Below are 26,249 nucleotides of genomic sequence, written 5' to 3'. Positions count from 1 at the left end.
AATTCCTGATTTATTGTGGGGGGCTTGTCCTTATAATAAAACTGTGGGCGCGGCTGACTACACCACGTGACCCCTTTAAACCAATCAGGCGCCCGCATGGACGTGTAATCGGTCGCCAGATTATGGTGCGACAGGACTGGAGTGAGGTGGCAACTGGCAGGAGCAGACTCCGGTACAAGAAGAGGTGACTCTTTCTAGCTGTGTCACTTATTGTTAACACGGTTCCTGAGCTCTAAGGAGGAACTTCTTCATTTGAAAAGGTAACAAACGAGGCTCAATTCTTTCTTTGAACACTAACGCTAGCTTGCAGAGTTAGCTCGGGGCTGTCAGTGTGAGGCTACAGCAGTGTTAGCCTGTCAGTCAGGACCTCAGGTTAACGATGCTGCAGTCACTGTCATCATGCCAGAGTAAAATCATCTACAACTACTTCCTACTTTGTGTTTCTTCGATGCAGATATCGTGCGTAAAACTGGGATTATTGAGCAGACTTACTGGGAAGTAGGGTATACTTTACATTAATAACTCATCGCAGGCTAACACAACATTACATCATCTTTAAACACAGCCTTCAAAAGAAGTTGGTCTTTATTCACCCACAACAAGACAAGCTCAAGTGAACTAGCTCAGGCCACGGTCTGGAGTGGGTGTGGTAGCTGGTACAGGGGCTTCATTCATGGAGCATTTAGTATGGGGAAAGTGATGCTAGCTGTGTCTGAAGGAGTCCCCCCCATGCTGGCCCCTATGATGCTGCTAGTGCTGCTGCTGCTGCCTCCAAATCCAGCCTCCTTTAACTTGAGTTACCAGTGACACATATTTCACGGCTTGTTGGCTTCAAACAATGGAAGTGTATCCGTGGATTATGGCAAGCTAAATACACGGACATCTGCTTCTAAAATCATGAGAAGATAGTCTGCTTTACGGTGGCCATGAAGGACAAAACACATTTACAGAAGATGGAACACTTTTATAAAGTTGGAGACAAATTTACATTTTGGAAAACATTTTTACATTTAAGAAAATAAAATTACAATATCAAAACACTTTTATTAAGGCCAAAACAAATTTATATTTAAGAAAACAAATTTACAAAACCAAATAATATTTTTACAAATGGTGAGACAATTTTACAAACGACAAAACACTTGTACCATTTCTTTTTTTTTAAAGTTGTTTTTGGCCCTTTTTTCTTTGATGATAGGACAGCTGAAGAGAGACAGGAAATGTGGGGAGTAGAGAGTCAATTCAATTCAATTCAATTCAAAAAACTTTATTTGTACCCGGGGGGCAATTTAAGCCACGTATGAGCAGCATTGAATACAAAAAAACAGACACTTAAATTCTAAAGATTGTAAAAAAGAAAGAAAAGAGAGTTGGGTTGGACATGCAGCAAATGGTCAACCGGCCGGGAGTCAAACCGGCAACCTCTGCGACGAGGACTGTAGCCTCTATACGAGGGCCCTTAGACCGCTAGGCCACCATCGCCCCACTTTTACCATTTCTGAAAAAAAATTACATTTATTTTTAACGGAAAGGGAATGTACCAAACACCGGAAGTGATCCGGGATCGTAGACTGTATAAAATATGGACGTAGTATCCGTGACGTCACCCATCTGTTTCTGAAGCGCTGTTTTGAGGCCAATCGGCGGCAGCAGCCATATTGCTGCTGTTGAGTGATTGTGACGTAAAGATGCAGGCTTTGAGCCACCTAGCCAACAGCTACAGTGTTCCCGCCTGTCAATCAAGTCAGCTGTGTCTCTCATTGGAAGACTCGTAATCTTAATATCTTCTAAAGTGCTGTGTTAGACAAAAAAATCCCCCCCCCCCCCCCCCCCCCCCCCCCCTCACAGTGTGTGCCGATCAAGAAATGAGCTATCCAGACTACACTCGTCTTTTGTACCAGGCTGTAAACATGTTTATTTCTGCTGTAAAGATCGTCTTTTTTGAATTGGTGTGTATGTGGTTTCCGGTATTTCCGGAGCCAGCCTCAAGTGGATCCTCGATGAACTGCAGTTTTTAGCACTTCCGCATTGGACTCATATTTTTAGACTGGAGGTTGCTGCATGTCCAGGAGTGATCGAGTGAGGGGTTATTTAGTTTGGTTGGATGGAGAACCTATCGGAGCGACGTTTGGTACTGGTACTCCGTTTGGTACCGGATCACTTCCGGTGTTTGGTACATTCCCTTTCCTTTAAAAATGAATGTGAATTTGTTTCAGGAATGGTAAAAGTGTTCCGTCGTTTATAAAGTTGTCTCACCGCTTGTAAATGTGTTTTTTTGATTTTGTAAATTTCTTTACTTTTCTTTTCTTTTTTTAAAGTTATATTTTTGGCCCTTTATTTTATAGGACAGCTAAAGAGAGACAGGAAATGTGGGAAGTTGAGAGCGGGGGAAGACATGCAGGAAATGGTCAATCAGCCAGGAATCGAACTGGTGACCCCTGCGACAAGGACTGCCTCTGTATATGGGGCATTTACATTTGATAATGTAATTTTGTTTTATAAAATGTAAAAATAAATTTGGAAATGTAAATTTGTCTCCAACTTTGTAAAAGTGTTTCATCTTTTGTAAATCTGTTTTGTCCTTCAGGACCACCGTACTGCTCAGATAAATCCTGGCAGAACTCCCTAGGTTAGCTTTGAGACGCCCTGCAGGCTGACTTTGTGTTTAATTCCTGTAGTTTACACAGAAGCTGAAATAAAAGCACCATCAATGTTATCAGCTGTGAGGGCTCAGGGTAGATATGATTTCTGCTATCAGGCTGTTTACTTATCTTTGTTTGGTTTGTGGCTGTTCAGGTGAATGTCCTCTATGAAGCAGGTCTGAGCTCTTCCACAAACTGAGTCTCCTAAAATTCAAACACTGAACTTTACCCACAAGAGCCAAGGCAAGCATGACCTATTAATTCTATATCGGTGTTTGCTTGTTTTACCTGAGAGCAGCTTTGCAGTGATGGGTTGGTAGAGCAGGTCAGACGGCATGCTGTGATGCTTTAAACAGGAATGTCAACATCATCAGATAAACCTGTTGTCTTTCTTTAGGATCATCAGTTTCCTCAGATACACCTATTGTTGTGAAATGTGTGAGATGGCGGAGCTTGACAGCTTAAGTATTTTAATAGAGATTAACAGAAGTGCAAGAGTGTCTCATCTCTTTGTAGAGCGTATCTTGTGTTTCACTGATACACTTATCAGTTTGTTTGAGGTTGTCTCCAACATTGGCATGGATTTTGATTTCTTATCCTTTTCCTTGATATGCTATTAAATCAAATGGTTTAATATGGCAGTAAGTCAAAGTTACAGTAATTGTGATATTGTTTCAGAGGGCTGCTCAGAGCTACCTTAACAAAAAAGTGACTCCTCCACATTGGTTTTCTGTCAAACCCTAAAATGAACTGTATGTGCTGTTATTTGCATATTAACAACACGATTTTACATTCTAGATGGAAAAACAGCTGCATCATCTGTCCATTGTTGACTTGTCATGTTAAGTTAGGCAGAATGTTTGCTCTAAATACATGTAAAACTCTTTAAATTGATTGATTCATTAATCAACAATTCAGTATCATCATCAAAAGCGTCATCTCAAACGAATCTCTACAATCAGTGGTGGACAGTAACAGAGTAAATTTACTTGAGTATGGTACTTAAGTACATATTTTGAGTATCTGTACTTAAATGAGTATTATTTTTGGGGAGACTTATTACTTTTACTCCACTACATTCAGAAGACAATTATTGTACTTTTTACTCCACTACATTTCTATCAGTGCTCTAGTTACTCACTACTTTAGCTTTGAAGTCAGCTCATGAATTTCCTTCTCTTTTCTGAAATCTGATCCCTAAGACAGTAAAATGTGTTTGTGTAGTTCTGTTTGTCTCAGTGGTTTAGTCATGCCTGTATATCAAGCGTCTCCACGGTTGAACGTGCCTCATCAGTGTGGCTGCTGTCGAGCAATGCTAATGTCCACCTAAAGGATAAAATGTTTTTCCCTTTTGAAATGACGGCGTAACAAATCAAATTGAAAGAGGAAGAAGAAGGAGAAAGGAAGAACAAATAATTGTGAAGGATTCTAATGAATAATTGTAGAAGAGAATAAGCAGTGAGAAACTTGAATGATTTTTAAAATCTGGGATTGTTTATTTTGTCCCACAGATATTGATTTGTTCTGTTTTTTTAGACACGCTCATTTTTTAGCAGTTTTGGTGCATAACAGCCTTTATTGCTCTGGTACCAAAACCGTCTAAAGGTTTGCTTGGATTTGATTGTTGCCTTTGTCAAAATGTGTCCATGTATCAGAGCACAGTTTGCGTCCAGGTCCCTGAGGAGATCTTGTACACATGGAGAGTTTCAGACCCTTCAGAGGGCAACATTAGGTGCATTTCTACCAAGAGCACCGGGGTCTTTTAGCCCCCTGAACTACTTTCCTTGGAACTAAAAGGTTCCTGTGCCCCCATTGTTGTCTGCGTTTCGACCGCGGGCTGAAGTCCCGGGTAGATTGTGCAATTCAGGCCAGTGACTTATGGAGGAAATAAATTATATTAAATTATATTTTGAAATCTTAATGAAAAACTAAACTAGTATGCTCCCCAGGAACTCTCTCTGTGTTTCAACGACTGTGTAAACTCCACAAACACCGTTACGTTCAACCGAAAGTCCAAGGACCTTTAAAAGGTACTACCCCCCCAAGCAGGGCCTTTTCAGGGGGGAGATTATTTAGTTCCCGGGTAAAGTTCCTGCGGTGGAAAAACACCATTGTTAAATAAAACATGTTACCCTCCAGAAACCGACTGTCCCCTCTGGCTTTGTAAATCATTTCTTTGTGACTGTTAACCATTTCACTATAGCATATTTAATCAATCACTTCCACTGAGTGCCCCACTTAGCATGTCTGCAAATACATTACACCACATAGTACTGTACGTCTCCACCGATAACAGGACTTTATTGTGGCTCTCATCTTGGTTTGAACAGCAGAATTTACCTGGCTTGAGGTGCATCAAAATATACATAAATAAATGCTTTGTTTCTCTCCCTCTCCTAAAGGTCTTGTGCATTCCAGCGCTGCCATGTCAGCGAAAGCCATCTCAGAGCAGACAGGAAAAGACTTCTTGTACAAATACATCTGCACCTCAGCAGCTGTGCAGAACCGCTTCCGCTATGCCAGTGTCACCGCTGAGACTGACTGGGAGCGCCTCACACAGGAGCATCCCTGGCTGCTAACAGAGGTAAAATCAAAAAGATGAGACAGACTTGATACAACAACCTCAAGAGACTCCTACCAGCTGTTTTGGGTTGGATCCTGAGCATGCGGGGCGTTATTGAAATCACGAGGCTAATTACAAACTGCATGTTGCTGAAGCTGTGCATGCACGGTTTGCAGGACATTACGTTGTTACCATCAAAGTGTCATGTGACGGTGTGTTTGTGTAGATGCACTGAGTGAAAGAAAATATGTCTTCGGGTAGCATGGGCAAAGCTGACTTTGAATATTTGCAAGTGTGTGCAAGAGGGATTTCTGTCATGTATAAGATATGTTTGGCATCCAATTGACTTCAAAGTAACTCGAGCAGCACGAGAAAATACCACATGCCAGAGATGGTCTGATATTTTCAACTCGACATGGGGAATTAAGTAGATAAGAAGTGCTCTTGTATTTACAATATAGCTTAAACAAGGATGTGCTCTCCCTTGTTTACCCAGTCATTGTGTACCTAAAGGTCACTAAAAAGTAATGGATTATATAGCATCATATTTTATCCTGTTTGTCAGCTTTGATATGAATAATCTGTCTAACATGTGACTGCTCTGTCTCCCCCCTGCAGCAACTGGTGGTCAAGCCAGATCAACTGATCAAGCGACGTGGGAAGCTCGGGCTGGTGGGCATAAACCTGGACCTGCAGGGTGTCAAAGACTGGCTCAAATCCCGTCTTATGAGGGAAACCACTGTGAGTTGACTTTAATCTTTCTGTCCAGACTAGGTTTTCCCTGATCGAATTTTGGAAATGTTGACAATCAATTATCGATTGATCAATAAAAACATTACTATTCTGATGTGAAAAACAAGGCTAAATATCTTTTTCCTCCAAAATTATATTTTCTACAGCAACAAAATGCAAATAACTGACGGTATTGATTACGGATACATGTTTAATACGCTGAATATCAATGACCAGGCTCATGGAAATATTCTCCACAGGCAGTCTTATAAAGTGAAGGCTCATAATACTAACAGAAAAGTACTTCAGACTCACAGTGTCCAGTTTCCTGCCTACTCGTTCTTATGAGAAAAATAAACATGTGTATTTGGTCAGGTGTGTAAAAACATACAAAACAAATACAGCAATATATCGCAATACTTTGACATCTGATATAATATCGATATTTCAACTCTTAATATCGATTTTTTTTTTTTAAATCATATTTTCGCTGAGTTGGAACTAAAATACAACTTCAGCATTTCAAAAACAATAAAGTGGAAAAGATATTTTCAATCAAATAGTTTTGACTTAATTTGTCCTTTCAATTTTGAGTAATATTGTGTGATTTACATAAACACCATCTCTATTTTTTTCTTAGTTAACTGTGTAGAATATCGCAATATATCACATTGTGATACTATCGTATCGTGACCCAAGTATTGTGATGCGTATGTATCGTGAAGTTTTTGCCAATACTCAACCCTAGTATTTGGTCAGGTGTCAGCCAGGAGCACAACCAGGTCAGAATTAGTCCAGCTGCAGAAAAGCTCAGACAGCTCTGATGTTGCTGCTCTGCAAACATAGCATACGAGCAATTCCCAACAGTCTGGTGGCTTTGTATCCAAAGGTGGGAAAATGTCCTGTTTAAAGTTGTCAACCTTCTTGTCCTTGTCGTTGTTGGCAGCAGTTGCACATTGATCCTCTTTAAAAAGCGCTCGTGGAGACCTGATGCACAGCCACAGCCGCTAGCTAAGCGTCTCCACCGTGCGCAACACCTTTAGTCAGCTGATTCACATCGAAACATGCGTTAAACTTACAACACCTCCCTGATAGCTGAGTGTAATATAATACCACATGAAGTTTGTGAAGTCAGGTGACGGAAAATTTAAAACAAAAATGTGTGTTTCAATTAATTTCTTAACAATCAATTAATCGATTAAAAGCAGTTTGCCTTTTCCTACAAATGTGTCAGTGGAATGATCCGTTACCGATACACGACACTTACATGCTACTGTAAGATGTCTTAAAAATCTCTGCGCCATAGTAGCAGTTCGTAGTACAAGTCAAGTCAAGTCAAACTTTATTTATATAGCACATTTTAAAACAACTGCAGTTGACCAAAGTCCTGTCCAAGCTTAAAAACACAATCAATGAAAACAAAAAGGAAAAAAAAGGAAAAAAGATTAAAGAGTAGATATTTAAAAAACACAATAGATAGTACAATCAAAAGCCACAATAAATAAAAGCAAAATAAAAAGTTGGATGTCTCGCTCAACAGGTATTAAATGCCAACACATGTAGACAACTACAATAATTCTATCAATATAACTTGTAATATGGACTGATCATACTAATATCACATGACTGGAGAAAACAAACAGCCCAGCAGTCTGATCACATCACCACCACGGTTAATCACATGACCATCTTACTGTTACTAAGGTATCTGAACATGATGTAACCTGCACTTTCTTGTCCATTAACCACAGCAAATGGACTCTCCATGTGTAGAAGGTTGTCGTGTCCATTGCCTGCAGCCATGGGCATATGTTTAGACCTGCCAGGTCAGAGGTTATGTAATGCAAGCGGAGGCAGTTGGTCTATTCTGGTGCACCATTCAAACAAGCTGCGGTTTAAACAGGTTGTTGCCATACTTAAAGGCAGGCTATGAGTTGGTACTTTTTGGGTGGACTGTGAAAGGCTTTGGCTTTAAAAAAAGAACATGCAAATATAAAAACTCAGTGTGTGTAGAAATAAGAGTCCACTTCTGCCAGTGCTGTCCTTAACAACATTATTTAGTCGACCGCGGCAATTTAGTCCTTTCCTTCTGTTCTGTTCACTCCTGAATCTATGAGTTACACCAGCCTGTTTTATGACATGCATTGTTTGTCTTCAACAGGTGGGGAAGGCAAAGGGTGTGCTGAAGAACTTCCTTATTGAGCCTTTTGTTCCTCATACCCAGGTGACGTATACCGCTTTTATGAGTTTCATTATTTTACACCCTGTTTGAAGTGTTCCTAAGCCGTGTCATTTAATTTGCACAGCCTTGTATAGCCTCTAATTATAGATGACCATCTGTAGCCCTTTGCTAACAAAGACAGCTGAAGGCCAGCCTAATGAATCATCCAGGGCAAGGATACAAAAGTTGATATATATGTTTTGTCTTAAGGTAGTTGTGGATTGAATCACTTGATTGAGTTTGTCCAGTTTTGTACAGTCAGCAAATTGAGCATACATAGTGCTGCAGTGTGTAAAAACATCCCTTAGTTAAGCTAAAACAAGGAACTGAATGTACTTCATGTCTGATTCTGAAACTACTCGTCCGTCTCTTCGAAAGTCAGTTTGCACATTCTGCTATTTTCAAGCTAAATCCTCACATCATCATCTTTTCCACATCTTTCCTCTGCTTAACCCAGGAGGAGGAGTTTTATGTGTGTATATATGCCACCCGTGAAGGCGACTACGTGCTCTTCCACCATGAAGGAGGGGTGGAAGTGGGTGACGTTGACGCCAAGGCCCAGAAGCTGTTGGTCCCAGTGGATGAGAAGCTGAGCGAGGAGCAGGTCACAGAGCAGCTCCTCGTGAACGTTCCTGATGATAAGAAAGAGTACGATTTCATTTATTTATCCTGTTTGATCCCCAAGGGAAGAACTTGAACAAGTATATCAAAGTTTGTAGCAACAAGACATAGAGATACAAGTTACCAGCCATATTTGGTTGGTGTCCCATCCATTAGCGGCAGTAAACATCTTGTTTTGATTCACTTATGTTTTCTCTTTTTTCCTCGAATGTTTATTTGAAAGAATCAGTGAAACCATCTGTCTTTCAGTGTGGATTGTGTGACCTTGAACATTGTGTTTGAGTCTGCTCCAAATTATCCAAATACCATTCCCAGAGTGCAGAGACCATGCTGATCTCATTTATACTGTATAATTCAGCCGTTTGATTCAGATGGGAGAGTATGTGGGTAAACTTGTCTCTAAGTATTATACACTGTGGTTAATATCATTTCCGCCCCCTCTGTTGCAACAGGAAGCACTATGCATCCTCTTTTGGCAACAACGATTTAAAGACTGAGGATTTATGCATACATTTTACAATTTTCCTCCAACCCACAGTGGTGAAACCATAGACTGTAAATAAAAATGGACAGGGTTTTTTGACCTATACTGCAGCCAGCCACCAGGAGGCAGTTACACTGCTGAAAGCCTCACCACCAGGGCCGTATCCGGCACGCTTGGGTGAAACAAGTTAGGATGAATACAAAAACACATGAAGACATCCCAAGAAACCTACACTGAAAGACAAATCTGTAAATGTTAAAGAACAGTGTGGATGTACTAGTCTACCTTTAATTGATTTCATGTTGTTTGTTTTAATCTACTGTTTTTTTCCCTTCATGTAGAGTCCTGTCCAGTTTTATAGTTGGCCTCTTCAACTTATATGAGGACCTCTACTTCACCTACCTTGAGATCAACCCTCTAGGTACTTTTCTTCTTGGCATGCACCGTAGACATGTACTGTATCTTCTTATTCTACTGCTCTGTACTCTCAGAATTATGATCCACTTTAATTTTAAGTTGAGGAAAATTAAGCTAATTTTTTTGCTCAGTTTGTGCATAATCAGTTCCAGATGGTGAATGAAGTACAAGTTAACCAGTGATACATGCTCTTCTGTAACATCTGTCTAAGAGGACAACATCACCAAGTTATTGATTGAAATAAATCTCACTCTCTTTTAACCAGTTGTCACTAAAGATGGAGTATATGTCCTCGACATGGCAGCAAAGATTGATGCCACTGCTGATTACATCTGCAAGGCTAAATGGGGGGATGTAGAGTTCCCACCGCCCTTTGGCAGAGAAGCATATCCAGAGGTGAGGCCTGATGGATAATTACGCAGGATTTTTTAAATGTGTTCATTACAATCTATAAATCGTTGGAAATGTACACCCTCTGCTCAGTTTTTGCCTCCATTGATCCGACCATTCTTTGTCTTTTGTAGGAGGCGTACATCGCTGATCTGGACGCAAAGAGTGGCGCCAGTCTGAAGCTGACTATACTGAACCCTCGTGGACGGATCTGGACCATGGTGGCTGGAGGAGGGGCTTCAGTAGTCTACAGGTACTCCATTCATTTACAACTGTCAACTATAGCACCGTTTCCACCAAGCGGTTCAGTTCGGTTCGTCTTGGTACGGGTCCCCAAATTACCGAGCCGTACCTTCCCACTTTTTGGTACCCTTCTGTTGGGGGGCCAGACATACCGATCCGACCCCAGAAGGTGGAGATAGAAACAGTTTTTTTGTTTGGAAAATGGCGTCAAGAAACAACATTCCATGGTCAACCGTGGAGGTGCAGACTTTCCTCGCAATTTTCTTCTTCGTTGCATTTATTAGCGGGGTACACTGTGTCGCGCTGCCATGACGTCATGCTATTACATAGCTGACGCGGCTATTGGCATCTGGCTTACACGCCGCCCACCAATTAGGGCACGGTTAGCTGTGGAAACGCAAACAGGATCAGGCGTTACCGATCCGACCCGTACCAAACTGTACTGATCCATACCAGACCGCTTGGTGGAAACGAGCCATATCATATGAACCCTTTTCTAATTAACATTTCATTCAAAAACTGTTAATAATAACTAGACAGATTACTCGACTCTCCTTCTTCCTCTTCTTCAGTGACACCATCTGTGACCTAGGCGGCGTGGATGAACTGGCTAACTACGGCGAGTACTCTGGAGCGCCTAGTGAGCAGCAGACCTACGACTACGCGAAAACCATCCTCTCTCTCATGACGCGAGAGAAACACACTCAAGGTGGGTAAATCCAACACCTCATTAGAAAGTCAATGAGATCCTCTACTGGGTCAAGAAAGTAGGTCGGAGGTGAAAGTGAGGAGAGTAGCCCGAGGAGCCTCTGAACAACAATCCCATTATTATGTAAACATCTTTACCTCGTCAAGTCTGCTCAGTCATGAATTCCGTGTTCTATGAGTCCCTCTTTAGTTTGATACACAATGTAACTGTACACTGCTTGTATGTTGCCAGTAATAGAACCAGTAGCTGACACCAGACTGTGTTACCGGGGTGTCGAGTTTCAGTCTTTCTTAAATCCCTTCCTCTGTCTTCTAAAGGGAAAGTGCTGATTATCGGAGGAAGTATTGCCAACTTCACCAATGTAGCAGCCACATTTAAGGTGAAACATATAGATTTATTTATAGTTCAATACAACAAACTACCGTGTCTTTACAGGCACAATGTGTTTATGAACCAAACAGATGACCTGTCTATGTCTCTCCTCAGGGCATTGTAAGGGCTATCAAAGACTACCAAGGCCCTCTGAAAGAGCATGAAGTCACCATCTTTGTTCGCCGTGGAGGGCCCAACTACCAGGAGGGCCTGAGGGTGATGGGAGAAGTAGGTGAGTGATCCAGGTTTAGTGTCATAATAAAGAACTCGTGAGGAAAGCAGGGAATGACATCATGACCTAGAATGTAAGGTTTACTTGTTGACAAGCTGATAAGTTCATCTGATTGTCACTGCACACAACTTGAAACGAGGATGATGTTTATAAATGTTTGCATATGATATGATGTGCTTTGATGAATGCCAGATGTATTTGTGCAAAGTGTTGGAAATACACTTTTTAAAATCTGTCTGTGTCTGCAGGGAAGACCACAGGCATCCCCATCCATGTTTTTGGTACAGAGACCCACATGACGGCCATTGTTGGCATGGCTCTGGGCCACCGTCCAATACCAAACCAGCCCCCAATGGATGCTCACACGGCCAACTTCCTCCTCAACGCCAGCAATAGTGCAGCGGTACTTTCATTCAATAACACTTGAGTAACAGCTATACTTTACAGAACAGATAAAGTAGCATAACCTATAATAGTGGGTAAATTAGTATAACCAGCAGGTCTTTAGAACACACTACAGATGTTGTGTTGCCTGAGAGGGGCATTACATACTTAAACTGTCTGTAAGGCACATTTTAAATATGGTTTGTCTCAATGTTGGTCCTACTTACTTATTTAAGTGTCTGTAAGAGGTCAAAAGAAAAAGAAAAAGGTGCATAATGTTTGATAAATGTGACACTGCTCTGTTAGACAAAGGTGTTGCATACACTCCAGTCATACTTGTTCAAACACCTTTGTCTAACTAAAAGGTTTGGACTTTGGAACTTCTTTGAGTAGTTCTCTTGTATAGCTGTTAAAGATTTTCTTTTTATGCAGCCTATGTGCTTGATATCCTCTTCATTTGACGTTTGGCCTTCATGTCTGCTTGGCATCATTTTTAGCAGTAATTAACGATGTGACAAGAGTCACTGACAAAACTCCAGTATCATGGGACACTATCTGATATGATCTCATCGGCAACCCACATCGGGACAAGTGGGTAGAGCAACTTCCACTACTCTATAACCCAGGCCCTAATGTCACAGTGGATGAAAGGCTAGAGGCATTCAGAGGTTCCTTCCATTTTAGGAAATATATGCCTTCCAAACCAGCTAAAAACAGCATCAAAACCTGGGCAGCATGTCTCCTGTTAATTTATCAACACAACTACATAAAAATCAAAATGCAAAATAAAATTAACAAAAATCTATGTCATGTAAAACTATTGTATTTATATTTAGTTCTTTCCAATGTACATTAAAAAAAGTTTTAACATGAATTTTCATGAAAACAAGTGAATTATCCTCATTAAACTATGATCTGTGAGGATTAAAGAACACCATTGCACTAAATATTGATTTCAATGGTTAGTAATGGAGTTAATCATGAGATTAAAAAATGTTAATTGGGATTTTTTGGGGTTCTGACACTTTTGGATCATTAAGTATGCCCTGGGTCAAGTTGACTCAGGAACATTATTGCTGTCCCTAAGAAATGAACATAACAGGAGGGTTAAAAAGATTAAAAAGGTAGGTCTTAAGTGTCCTTTTTAAAAACACAGAGATAGTCTGCTGCCTTAACGTCCAAAGACACAGACAGTTCCAGAGTTTTGGTGCATTAAAACCGAAATCTCTCTCTCAAGTGCTTGTTCTGTCTCTCGGTGTATGATTGAAAAGAGGAAAAAAACATAGCAGTTTAGAAAAATACCTGATTGAAGTACTTTGTTAAATGTAAACACATATAAATCAATGCCTTTTGACTATTGTAAAGCTGTGTACACATTAAAATGTCAAAAATAGGAGTGAAATGTTTTGCTGTAAGGGGAAATACTCTCAATCTTCTCTCACGTTTTGAATTAATAAAATGTTTTGGGTTTTTTCGCCTGATCAGACTCCAGCTGCAACAAGGACTGCTTCCTTCTCTGAACCCAGGACATCAAATGATGTCACCCCAGCCAAGAAGTGTAAAGGAGGTCTTCCAGCAGGTGACTAACTCTGCAGCACTTTCCTCTCCTCTGCTTCTTATCAGCAAGACTCCATTTGTGCTCATACACTTCTGCTTTTTTCATTTCTCCTCTCCCTACGTCCTTTATTTCTCCCACTCTCCCCGCAAATGCAATCACTGCTGTTTTGCATTTCAATTCATTTTCTGTCTCCTCTTCCTCCTCCTCCTCCTCCACCACCTCTTGTTGTGTTGCTGCACAAACTGTCCACTCACCCTCGTCCTTTTCACGCTTGTTTCTCTAAGACTCTCTTCATTCTATACTGTGGCCTCTGAAGAATGTGGTCACAGCCGATTGGAAAGGTAAGTTACAGGTGTGCCATGCCCACTTTGCGGTCAGCTGCCCACTCACTTCTCAAACTGTTTGCCCTCTTCTTTCTTCTTTTCTCTCATCCTCCCTATATTGGTGGGAATGTGTTTGTGTGACACCTGACACCTCAGTGCCTGAGTAGTCTATCTGGTACAAGATATATTTCAGTGATAACATGATTTATATATTCTGTTTTCTTCATTTGAATACAAGATGTTGAAATAATGTTAAAAAAAATCTCACATGAAGTATGTGATAAGTTGTCTAATGCTAAGACAAAAAAAAATGTTTATTAAAGTTTTGTAATCTAAAGATTGAGTTCAGCACAGTAAAGGCATGCTCTGTCGCAGCTGAGCTTTGCATGAGTTTTCCTCTGGTGTGCTCTTTTTCTGGAGTGATTTACGAGACCATTGCATTGAAACCTGTTCAATGAATAAGATAAAGATGAACTCATTCTTCTCTCCTTTTTTTTTTTTGTGCTCATTTTGTCCTATTTTGTGTTCCTGTCCCCCATGGGTCACAGAAGCGCAAGCCTCTTCAGGCTGCAGCGGAGGTATGGAAGGGTGTGAAAATCCTGTCTTCCTGCCCTCTCCGCACTCTGTCCATGCCCCCCTGCCTTTTCCATTGGTTGTCTGTTTGTTTGTGTTTTTCTGAAGTATGTTCCGCTTGTTGCATCTCTCACATACTCACCTAAATTGAGATGTTTTCCTGATATTTACACATTTTCTTCTGAATTTGATGAACAAATTAGCATTGGTAGATTTTCCTGAATTTGTCTGGTACAATTTATAATAATTGGTGTCCCTCAAGACAAAATCCTAAAATGTGTCAGTCATTTCATACAATATATATATATATATATTGATATATATATATATATATATATATATATATATATATTGTATTGATTATCAATAAGAACATACAGAACACATCACCACATATCAAACCAATTGCAAAATAAAATACAACCAGCCCTCACTGCACACATACACAAAAACATACAAAATAATAATAATAATAAAAATAAAAATAAAAATAAAAATAAAAATAAAAATAAAATAAAATAAAATTGTCACACTCAATAGCCTTACAGATAAGTATGATCTATTGTTGCTTGAGAAAGTCCATTAAGGGTGCCCACACCTCTTCAAATTTTTGCATTTTACCCCTTATTACATAGGTTAACTTTTTTAGCATAACACACATTGCCATCTCTCTAATCCAAGGTTGTGCAGAGTATACTTCAGTCTGTCTCCAAGATAGAGCAACCATCCTCCTGGCCTGCAGGAGGCCAAAGTTGATCAGAGTCTTACACTTAGAGTTAACAGAAAAGCAATCTGGGTATATTCCTAAAATACTAAGTTTTTCTACACAGGGTACCTGAATACCTGTGATTTTACTTAGAATGCAGGCAACCATTTTCCAAAAAGCTATCTGCTTAGGACATTCCCATACACAATGAATTAAAGTACCTTTCTCAGTTGAACATTTCACACATGTATCTGGAATGTCAGGGGACCATTTATTGAGTTTCATTTCATACAATGTTTAATATGGTTGTGTGTTATATTGTATACAAACACTGTTAACTAAAAACCCATTAACTAAGCGGAGGAATTGTGAATGAAAATCGTTCTGTGAGGAGAATCTTTTTGTGTCTACCTGTAGCAAACATTATAATAATCATAATAATAATAAGAAGAAGAATACGAATAATGCATTTTATTTATCACACACTTTACATTCTGGACAAATCTCAAATTGCTACAGGACATATTAAAAAGGCAGTTAGAATAAAAACAGGGTAAAAAACAGACGGTAAAATGCAGACACTTGTTAAAAGACACTGTCATTAGGGAAATGCCCTGTGAAACAGTAGAGTTTTTAGACCCTTTTTAAAGGAGTCAGTGGTCTGTGGTGCTCTCAGGTGGTCGGGGAGAGCATTCCACAGTCGCGGGGCAGCATAGGAAAAAGCCCGGTCTCCCATAGTGCGGAGTCTGGTTCAAGGGCAGTGTTGGTGTTGGTGGAGCAGAGGGTTCTTGTAGTGGTCTGTTGGTTCAGCAGTTCTTTCAAGTATGTGGGGGCGTTACCATTATCGCTACTAGTGATTCAAGATTCAGTCTTAGTAGTCATTTTTCAAATAGTTAGTTCCTATGGGTAAGGCTCACATAAATGTAGGATTTAGGGATTATTCTTATAAAGTGTTCATCTGTTTTCTTTAATTTTACCTGGTGAAACCTCCAGAAACCATGAAAAACATCACCTTTAATCTCCGACCTTCTGTTAAAGAGGCACTGATGCTACTGGACAGCTGACAGCTCTGTGCACAGCTTTCTTTAGATCAGAGCAGAGCAGGAGAAGGCAGGGATCCTGGACAGAGAGGGATATGTTGGATGACTGGAACAAATGTGTGGCAAGACAGAGGTTTACTTGACAAGAGGTGCTTTGATCCACACAAACTAACATGCTACGCTTTATGTCAAACTGTACACTTTCAGATCTGTGGCTTAGAGTGGCTTTTATTTCATGCACTAGGACTGGGGCGCTGCTTTGTGCTAATTAGATTACAAGTAGACAGCTGCATGATCGGTTCTAGGGTTATGTGTTTCAGTCAAGCTTGTGTGGTATTCCTTCAGTGTGATGGGCAGGTGGATGTAGGGGGAACACTTTTGGAATGCTTTTAAATGTATGGAAAGGGAAAAGATGTGATATGTCATCAATATCAAGGTGGTATGGAATATTTATTTATTTGAGGAGTGTACCAAGCTGTTAAGTTTCTTAACACAAGAGAGTGAAAAACTACTTAACTCCTCCTGTTATGTTCGTTTCTCTGGAACAGCAAGAATGTTCCTGGGTCAATTTGACCCGGGGCATATTCAATTATCAAAAGTGTCAGAACCCCCCAAAAATTCCCAATACACATTTTTTAATCTAATTTTTAACTCTATTTCTAACCATTTAAATCAAGATTTGGTCCATTGGTGTTCTTTGATTCTCACAGATCATAGTTCAATGAGGATAACTCACTCGTTTATTATTGAAATTCATGTTAAAACATTTTTTTTAATGTAAATTGGAAAGCCCTAAATAACAGTTTTACATGACAGATTTTTCTTTATTTTTACTATCATTTTTTTAAATTTCATTTTATCTATGAAGTGATGTTGATAAACATGACACCTCTTCTGTCACATGCTGCCCAGATTTTTATGCTGCATTTAGCTGATTTGGAAGGCATATATTGCCTAAAATAGACTTTAAAAAGGGTCAGTCTGACCTGCAACATAACAGGAGGGTTAATCTAGCTTCAAAAAATGTGACCCCTTTCCCACACTGTCCCTTTAAATTACTTGTGCCATCTAAATTTAACCATCAAGAGACCCCTGATTTACATTTTTTAACAATGTGGTCAGCAGGTGGACAAATTAATGGACTGTGTTTTGTATTCATTTAAATTCAAACAGATGTATATTTATGGCCAGAATAACAAAAAAGATACCGAATAAGTAAAAACGTCAAGAAGGAAGTGAGATTTGAATTATGAGGCGTTATCGACTCTTCCTCCAGGGCTTTAGTCTTCACAGTGAGGCCTCTATGTGCTCCATCCTCATTCCTGCTCTTTTCCTGAACCTGCTGACCCCCCCCTCCCCTCCTTGCTGGCCTGTGATTACTCTCATGTCTATGTTCAGCTCTGACTCCTCTCTCTCGACCTGTTTCTTCTTGTTTCTGCAGCCAAAGCCACTATGCTCTTCAGAAAACACACCAAGGCCATGGTGTGGGGCATGCAGACACGTGCGGTGCAAGGCATGATGGACTTTGACTATGTTTGCTCTCGGGATGAACCCTCAGTGGCAGCCATGGTCTACCCCTTCACGTAGGTCCCGTAGCATGGATGCAGATGTTTTCTATGATGCTGAAATGAATCACTCATGAATCACTTAATTAAACTCTCTGACTTTTAGGAGAAACTGAGTTGAGAGATCTTAAAACAAGACTTTTATTTGACCTTATTACATTATTCCACTCACACCTACTGTTAATGTATTTAACCAATGAAAATGTATCATCAGTTATGTTGCATCCACAAATTTGTGAATCAGAATGTGAGACATTTGAGTTCCAAGAATAAGCATTTTAACATTCAAGGTAACATTGTGCAATATTTACATCTTTCAACTATTTCTTTGCTGCTCAGTGGGGATCATAAGCAGAAGTTTTACTGGGGCCACAAGGAGATCCTTGTGCCGGTATACAAGAACATGGCCGATGCCATGAAGAAGCACCCAGAGGTGGACGTCCTGATCAGCTTTGCGTCACTCCGCTCAGCTTTCGACAGCACAATGGAGGCCATGCAGTATTCACAGGTAGACATACATCATGCAAAGTTTTGTTTCCTGTTTATCATGGCAGAAACATGACAGATCGTAGGTGTACTTCCTGCCTGCCCTAAACCTCATTGTCATTTTTAGATCCACACCATCGCCATCATAGCTGAGGGCATCCCTGAAGCTCAGACGAGGAGGATGATCAAGCTGGCTGACGAGAGAGGTGTCACTATCATTGGCCCTGCTACGGTAGGCAGCCATGTCTTATAGACTTTAGTAAACTGTGAATATCAAAGTGTGTGTGCAGGAAATGATGCATTTCAAGGGACTTTGTGTGATTCCTATTATGTTCTTTCTTCCAGGTCGGTGGCATCAAACCTGGCTGTTTTAAGATCGGAAACACAGGCGGAATGCTCGACAACATCTTAGCATCCAAACTTTATCGTCCTGGTAGTGTGGCGTATGTGTCACGCTCTGGAGGTATGTCCAATGAGCTGAACAACATCATCTCCCGCACCACAGACGGCGTGTATGAAGGGGTGGCTATTGGAGGAGACAGGTGTGTACATCAAATGATTTATTTTTGCTTTGATAAACAACAGTGGCATTAAAACAGTTAATTTCATGCTTGTTTGTCCTCTTTTGAAACATGTTGCTGTGTAAAAATGTTTGGAGTGTTTGTGTTTTTTCCTCTCTGTCCAGATATCCAGGCTCCACCTTCATGGACCATGTCCTCCGATACCAGGACACTGCAGGGATCCAGATGATAGTGGTGCTGGGAGAGGTGGGAGAAGCCGCATGATGTGTTTGTTTTTTTTCAAAATTAACATTAAAGCTGCTGTGAGGAACTTTTTATTTATATCAATCTTGGTGCCCCATTGTGGACAAAGTGATATGTCTTATCTCTTCTTCTGTACATGCAAAAGTAGTGTTTTCAACAAAAACCTCACCCTGTTGTTTTTTAACAGCCAGATGTATCACTCAATGTTGTTATTTATCATGAAAACAGCCAAAAAAGGATGTTTCTAATGCTAAATGTCAATCATGTGGTCTGACACCTACCCTCTCTGAGTGGTTTAAGGCATTCAAAATGACAATACAGAAGGTATCAGTGTTGTTGTTTATGGTTTTGTTTGCTTTTGAAGGTCATAAAGAGGCATCAGTGTTGGTTTCAGTCTGTTTCTCAGCTGGTGAAAAACTCCTCATAGTGCCTTTTAATAATATTTTATTTTCTTGTGTGTATCTATACTTATGTTCGTGTGCTCTTGTGTGTGTGTGTGTATGTGCGTTTGACTGTGTGTGTGTTGGTGGATGTGCTTGTGTGCCTTTGTGTATCGGTACATGGGGTGCCCTTCTTTCTTTTTGTTTTACTTTTTTTTATTTATTCTTTTTTTTTATTATTTACTTATTTGTTTTTCCTGCGTCTCTCTCTTCAATTTATTTATTTATTTAGCTTATTCCTTTTTCTTAGTCCCTCAATTTTACACAGACAATTTTTTAATCGCTCCAAGATCCATTGTGTATAACGTTGTTAATTGTCCCTCTGCACATCTGTCTGTCACGAAAATCACAAATAAAATAAAAAAATAAAAATAAAAAAAATAATAATAGTAATGATAATATTTTTTTGTAGATGTGCCTCAATCATATGTATACATTACATTAACCTGTCTACATCTCCTCCACTCTGACATCACAGATTGGCGGTACAGAGGAGTACAAGATCTGCCAAGGCATGAGAGAGGGCAGGATAACCAAGCCTGTGGTGTGCTGGTGTATTGGAACCTGCGCCACCATGTTCGCTTCAGAGGTTTGTTGGCTCCCTGATTTAAAAATAAAGAGTGCTTTGTCATTTTTTTGTTTTCACCCACCTCTTTTTTTATTTTTTATTTTTTTTTAACTCAACCTGTAATTCTGCCTTCATCTCTAGGTTCAGTTTGGCCATGCAGGGGCCTGTGCAAACCAGGCTTCAGAAACAGCAGTGGCCAAGAACCAGGCCCTAAGGGACGCTGGAGCTTACGTACCAAAGAGCTTTGACGAGCTTGGAGATGTCATCAAGTGAGACATTCAGTACAGAAACATGTCAGAATCTGTTTTTGGGTTGTGTTAGGCTGTTTCACTGATGTTGTGTATGAATGATGAAACAGGACCGTTTATGACGAACTGGTGGCCAACGGGACAATCATTCCTGCCCAGGAGGTGCCTCCACCAACAGTCCCTATGGATTACTCTTGGGCCAGGGTAAGAACTGTCAGACTTTGCCTTTTTAGTGTCCTCTGCTGGACAACATTTGTAATGAAAACACTGTTTTTATTTTTACTTCCGATATTCCAGGAGAGTCTCTGCTGCTTTACAAAGTGTTTGTAAACTTTAGGGTTGCAAAATTCCGGGAATTATCAAAGTTGTAAACTTCCCATGGGAATTAACAGGAATTTATTGGAATAAACCAGGAATTTAATAAATTGAAGGTTGCCTCTTAATAGGGAACTTAAATATAGTTGGGGAAAATACATTTTAGCATAATCCTGACTAAAACAATCAGATTTCAAGTACAGTTGAATATCTATGCTATTCCTCAATCAAATGCAAATAGCACACTGCTTACTGCAGGGCTACTGAGACCACGCCCCCTACATGCACTGGGCATTCCTCCATCACATGCACAGATGATTTCTAGAATCCTCCAGAGGCTGGGCTTGAGAATCTGGAGGGAAGATGCTTTTTTATTTGTTGAAAGGGACTTTTTTTGGAGGGAGAGGGGCTCTTTTCATTTAACATTTTGAATAGGACTTTGTTGGGATTGATTTTTTTGTTAATTTTTGAATGGGTTGGGTCAGGGGGATGAGTAATATTTAACTCAATATTATTTTTTTTGTTCTTCAATGAAATAATTGATTGTTCAATAAAATATCTAACACTTGATAAAGTTCTACTTACAAACAAATCTGTTTTAATGGTATTATTTTGGATGAATGTCTGCTTATAGCAAAACAAATATGTATCCTTGGATATGATACCTTTACATTAAATTATCCTCAATTCCCAGTTAATTCCCATTCATTCCCATAAATTCCTATAATTTTCATGGAATGTTTCCAATTTCGAATATTTCCAAAATTCCCCAGCTTATCTTCCCATGGAAATTTACCGGAAACCCCTTTGCAACCCTAGTAACCTTTGTGTTTGAACTCATCTTTAATATTTATTACAATACTGAATTTTCTGCAGGAGTTGGGCTTGATCCGTAAGCCAGCCTCATTCATGACCAGCATCTGTGACGAGCGAGGCCAGGAGCTCATCTACGCTGGTATGCCCATCACTGAGGTGTTTAAGGAGGAGATGGGTTTAGGAGGAGTCCTGGGCTTGCTTTGGTTCCAACGCAGGTTAGTATGATGACTCAGCGACAACTGGTGTTAACCAACAACTTAAAAGAACAAGTATAGGTTGACTTCTCTTTTAACAAAAGTATTTAAAGGGAAATATGTTGTGCTGTGCTTCTGTCAGGTTGCCACGCTATGCTTGTCAGTTCATTGAGATGTGTCTGATGGTGACAGCTGACCACGGGCCTGCTGTGTCTGGTGCTCACAACACTATCGTCTGCGCTCGAGCCGGCAAAGACCTCATCTCCAGCCTCACCTCCGGCTTGCTCACCATCGTCAGTACTGCTCACGCACAGATACTTACACACCTACACTCTAACGCCAGACTTGACTTTGTTTCTATACTGTATGGACACATGACCTGTGTATTGATTCCAGGGGGATCGTTTTGGAGGTGCTCTGGATGCTGCTGCTAAACAGTTCAGCAAAGCATTCGACAGCGGCATGCTGCCCATGGAGTTTGTCAACAAGATGAAGAAGGATGGCAAGCTTATAATGGGCATCGGACACCGAGTCAAATCAGTACGCTGCTTTTTCTCACTTATCTTTACCTACCGTGTATCTATTCCCATACCTACTTAGAGGTATAATCCAAACAGCATTTTAACATACTTCATTCCTGTTCAGAATGAAAACCTGTATTCAAAATTTGAGCTTTTTATGTGCTTCAACACTCAAGGCAAGTTTTTCTCTGTTTTCAGATTAACAACCCAGATATGAGGGTTCAGATTCTGAAGGACTTTGTGAAGCAGCACTTCCCCGCCACCCAGCTACTAGACTATGCTCTAGATGTAGAGAAGATCACCACCTCCAAGGTATCTGTCGGCTTAATCAGCAAGACATGTTTATACACCATCCAGACCTATCTCTTAGGCAAAAGTGGGCTGGCCAAATAACGTTCATGTTTTTATCTTCTTCTTAGAAACCCAACCTGATTCTCAACGTAGACGGTTTTATTGGTGTCGCCTTCGTTGACCTTCTCAGGACGTGTGGAGGCTTCACACGGTATGAATATCAAACTTCAATGTGGAACTATGGCAGAGTCCAGCACATGGGGGGGAGACACATTTGATACTTTTCCTAACAGTTTATTTAATTATATTTAATTCTGATGTAACAGGATGCCTTCCTTAAAAAAAATACCATTGTAAGGTTTAGGTTTCCCAAAGGCAGACAGCTAATGTTAATGTAGAACAATAGCTGTGGTATCTAAACACTGTAAAATGTAAGTGCAATGTAGCAATGCAGGTGTTTGGAACGGATTACACGTTTTCATGAGACGACATGAAACTCTTATGGGAGCCAGCAAGAGGGGTCAAAGTTTTGATAGATTAATCATTTTCTGCTGTGGGTTGTAAATTATTTATTAAAGTGTGAACAAACTCACAGAGTAGATACTAAATGTGAATTGATTGTGTTGTCTTGTTCTGTGTCGGCGGCACATGGTCCAGTATTTCTTCCCTCATAAATGTTTAACTGTTTTCAGAGATGAGGCGGATGAGTTTGTAGAGATCGGGGCACTAAATGGGATCTTTGTCCTTGGTCGCAGCATGGGCTTCATTGGTGAGTTACAGTCAGATAACACTATCATGACACTTACTTTTGGAGTACTAAAACAAGACCTCTAACCAGTGTTTGTCTAATATCAGGACATTACCTGGACCAGAAGAGGCTCAAACAGGGTTTGTACCGCCACCCATGGGATGACATCTCCTACGTGCTCCCTGAACACATGTCCATGTAATCTCTGCATCAATAAACAGGACGCACTTCATGATGAGATTGCCCATGTGGGTCAGGCAGCATTTACACATCTCACTTAACTTCTATATTGTTTGAACTCTTCAGTTATAACAACAGCTGCCTTCGGGGAAAAATGAGATAGGATGATTCTGCAAAGTGGAGGTACTGTCTGTCTGAGGGGTCTGGGTGGAAGGTTTTGATTTAGCTCTTAATGGATTAAAAAGGGGAAGTATGTTTTCTGATATTGTTTTGTGAAATTATTTAAAGTCTAAGGTGTAACTTAAATGAAGAACCAAACCAATGCAAAAACTAGCAGCAGCTATAGAAGCACAAAGTCAAACCCTACTTACGAAAACTGCACAAAAGTCTGGTTTGCATGGTTGGTAGGAGTTTGAATGGTTGGTACGAATTTAAATCTCTCCTACATTAGCACCTAAATAGTTAAACTCCTGCTGAAGTGAAATGTTTCAAGATCAGCAATATGGTAACGTCTTTTTTATACTTACAATTAACAGAACCTGAGTGATTTATTTGAACCATTTGCCTGTTTTACGCCACAAGAAAGTGTCTCTAAAGGATGCTTTTTTACTTTCTGAGTATTGCACCTTAGTTGGAAAACTAGATCTGATATCTGTTATAATTTTATGTTTTCACTCTCTCTAGAAAAAACAATATTTGTCAGCATAATATACCAAAGTTGTTTTTAGGTGTATGTTGTCTTTGTTTAAAGTAAAAAAGGGTCCAGTGGCTGTACTACAGAGCTCCTCTGGGTCATGTTTTGAAGAAAGAAGATTTAAAATGGAAAGGAGGAATTCAGTGAACACATAATTATAGTGTTATTCCACCATTGCCTTCTGTAGGACTAGTCGATAAAAGTCATGCTACTTTATATAGTTTTCCACACAAAGTATGACTGGAACTGCTTGAGTTAGTTTTCTGAATACCTGAGAGAAAACAGGAAACATTAAGATACATCAAAAGTGAGGGATAAAACACCTCATGAATGAACCCAATGAGTCTTTGACAGCATCATTTGGCGAGGGGCCCTGATATCAGTTTGCTTTAAATGGGGGAATGATTGCACAAAATCAATGTCGGCTATGTAGGACAAATGAAGACTTGACGCCAGAACTCAAAAACACTTTGTAACTGCTTACTGTATGGCCTGCTGTTTTTTTTTTTCATCTTTTTTGCTGTTTTTATTTAACTGTGAAAAAAAAATTGCTTTTGTCTTTTGTAATATGCTGTCATACTGTAGTATATTAATAAAGAACATAGTTTTACTTCTCATTTTGGCTGATGTGTATTATGTCCAAATCTGTCTCAGATGATGGAGTGTGATTTCTTGTTCATATTTTGTTCCTGCAACTAAATATTTTTGGCAGATCTGCCTCTTCTATAACTTGTTTGAGATACGTTCAATCTTAAGCAAACACATTTCAAAGGTTTTCAGTATTAAAACAAAGACACTTGGTTTTATTAAGAGATAAGATATTCCCTTATTCGTCCCACAACAGGGAAATTTAAAGTGTTATGACAGCAAAGTAGACAAAACAGTATAAAGTAAACAAGAGCATATAAAATAGTAAAAAATATTGGCAATTAAAAGTATGTACAGAACTAAATAAGCAAAAATTACAATATATTTACACAACCTGTGATACAGTGAGAAATGTGCACAGACTAGTAACATCGGTTAAAAAACAACATACAGAACTGAAGATGGGTAGAAACCTGTACTGCACATGTTAGGAGTGAGATGAAGTGATAATTGCACGTTAATGAATATACAAAATAATTCAAATGCAACACAAATCCAGAGTCAAAGTTTGTATACATATGTGAAATATAACACTTTATTTAGTTTTTTAACAATTAATGTGCTGTTTGTGATTGAGGATTACTATCTGCAATTTTAAATACTTTAAACATGACTTGTAATAAAAGAGAAGAACAGATAATACACCTTTTATATGATTTTTAAGAATATTCTATTAATTCTAATCTTGTTCTGTCCAAAAGGTAATACATTTGATACAAAAATTAACAGAAGGCCGACAATTCAATTTTTTGATTTTCGGATTCTAAAAAGAATTCCAAACAAATTAGTCTATAACGGTCAATCATCATCAATATGTTCGCTTAAATATTAATATGGCGCTTCTGTTATATAGTTATATATAAATAGATAATCTAACATACAACTGTTTGGTATGATTTCTTCCTCCTTCATCAGGGCTTAAGATATATGAGGACCAGGGCCGGCCCGTGGCATAGGCAGCATAGGCAAATGCTAGGGGCGCCAGCCATCCAAAGGGGCACCACCTGCCCCCTAAATGAGTGAGGAAGAAAATTTGAATATAATAGGAAAAGTAATATTGTTTATCCAATATCATTTGGGGATAAATGTTGGAGTGATGCCAGTATACATTTAAAAGCTTGTGATTCACTTTTAGTTTTAAAAATAATGGTTTGCACATCAGTTTTTGAAGTCTGTAAGTATTTATGATTTACTTGTTTTTGATTTGTTTTGTTGTTTCTCTTTACACTTTTGAAGCTTAATTAGATAGAAAAAGTAGGCTTGGCTTAAATAAGCATTTTGCTTCTGCCTTTACAGTCATCACTTAATACATGACTGTTGCTTTGTTTAAAGTGTCTGTGCAACTACTACATTATGTATTTTGTACAGTGGTGGACAAAGTACACAGCTGCATTACTTAAGTCAAAGTATAGATACTCCATGTCAAATATTACTCCACTACAAGTGAAGGTTGCTCTGTCAGATTATTACTTGAGTTAAAGTACTGGAGTACATCCTTTTAAAAATACTGAAGTATTCAAAGTACTTTTTAAAATATCTCAAAACGTTGTATTTTCAAAAT

At 39.5% G+C, this 26,249-nt stretch overlaps 1 protein-coding gene across 2 annotated transcripts; it reads left to right on the top strand.

The window, feature by feature from the left end:
- Positions 1-93: 93 nt before the first annotated feature.
- LOC117829944 (ATP-citrate synthase) lies at positions 94-24,657 on the top strand. Of its 2 annotated transcripts, XM_034707765.1 has the most exons (29): positions 95-260; positions 5,045-5,226; positions 5,824-5,946; positions 8,099-8,161; positions 8,616-8,806; positions 9,605-9,684; positions 9,946-10,076; positions 10,205-10,323; positions 10,886-11,022; positions 11,340-11,401; positions 11,509-11,626; positions 11,875-12,029; positions 13,496-13,589; positions 14,440-14,469; positions 17,652-17,793; positions 18,115-18,283; positions 18,389-18,493; positions 18,607-18,803; positions 18,947-19,028; positions 19,944-20,054; positions 20,175-20,302; positions 20,392-20,485; positions 21,473-21,627; positions 21,749-21,899; positions 22,003-22,146; positions 22,326-22,439; positions 22,547-22,629; positions 23,111-23,187; positions 23,274-24,657. In XM_034707765.1, exons 2-29 carry the CDS (start codon positions 5,068-5,070, stop codon positions 23,366-23,368), a joined length of 3,309 nt encoding a protein of 1,102 aa, XP_034563656.1. In that variant the 5' UTR covers positions 95-260; positions 5,045-5,067; the 3' UTR covers positions 23,369-24,657. The 2 variants fall into 2 exon arrangements, with proteins under 2 accessions (XP_034563657.1, XP_034563656.1); XM_034707766.1 differs by lacking the exon at positions 14,440-14,469 and having other exon boundaries at positions 94-260.
- The last annotated feature ends 1,592 nt before the right edge of the window (positions 24,658-26,249 follow it).

The sequence above is a fragment of the Notolabrus celidotus genome, chromosome 18 (genome assembly GCF_009762535.1).
Source record: "Notolabrus celidotus isolate fNotCel1 chromosome 18, fNotCel1.pri, whole genome shotgun sequence".
NCBI classification, from domain to species: Eukaryota; Metazoa; Chordata; class Actinopteri; order Labriformes; family Labridae; genus Notolabrus; species Notolabrus celidotus.
Note: the sequence above shows the minus strand (reverse complement) of the source record. Positions and strands in the feature narration are given on the sequence as shown.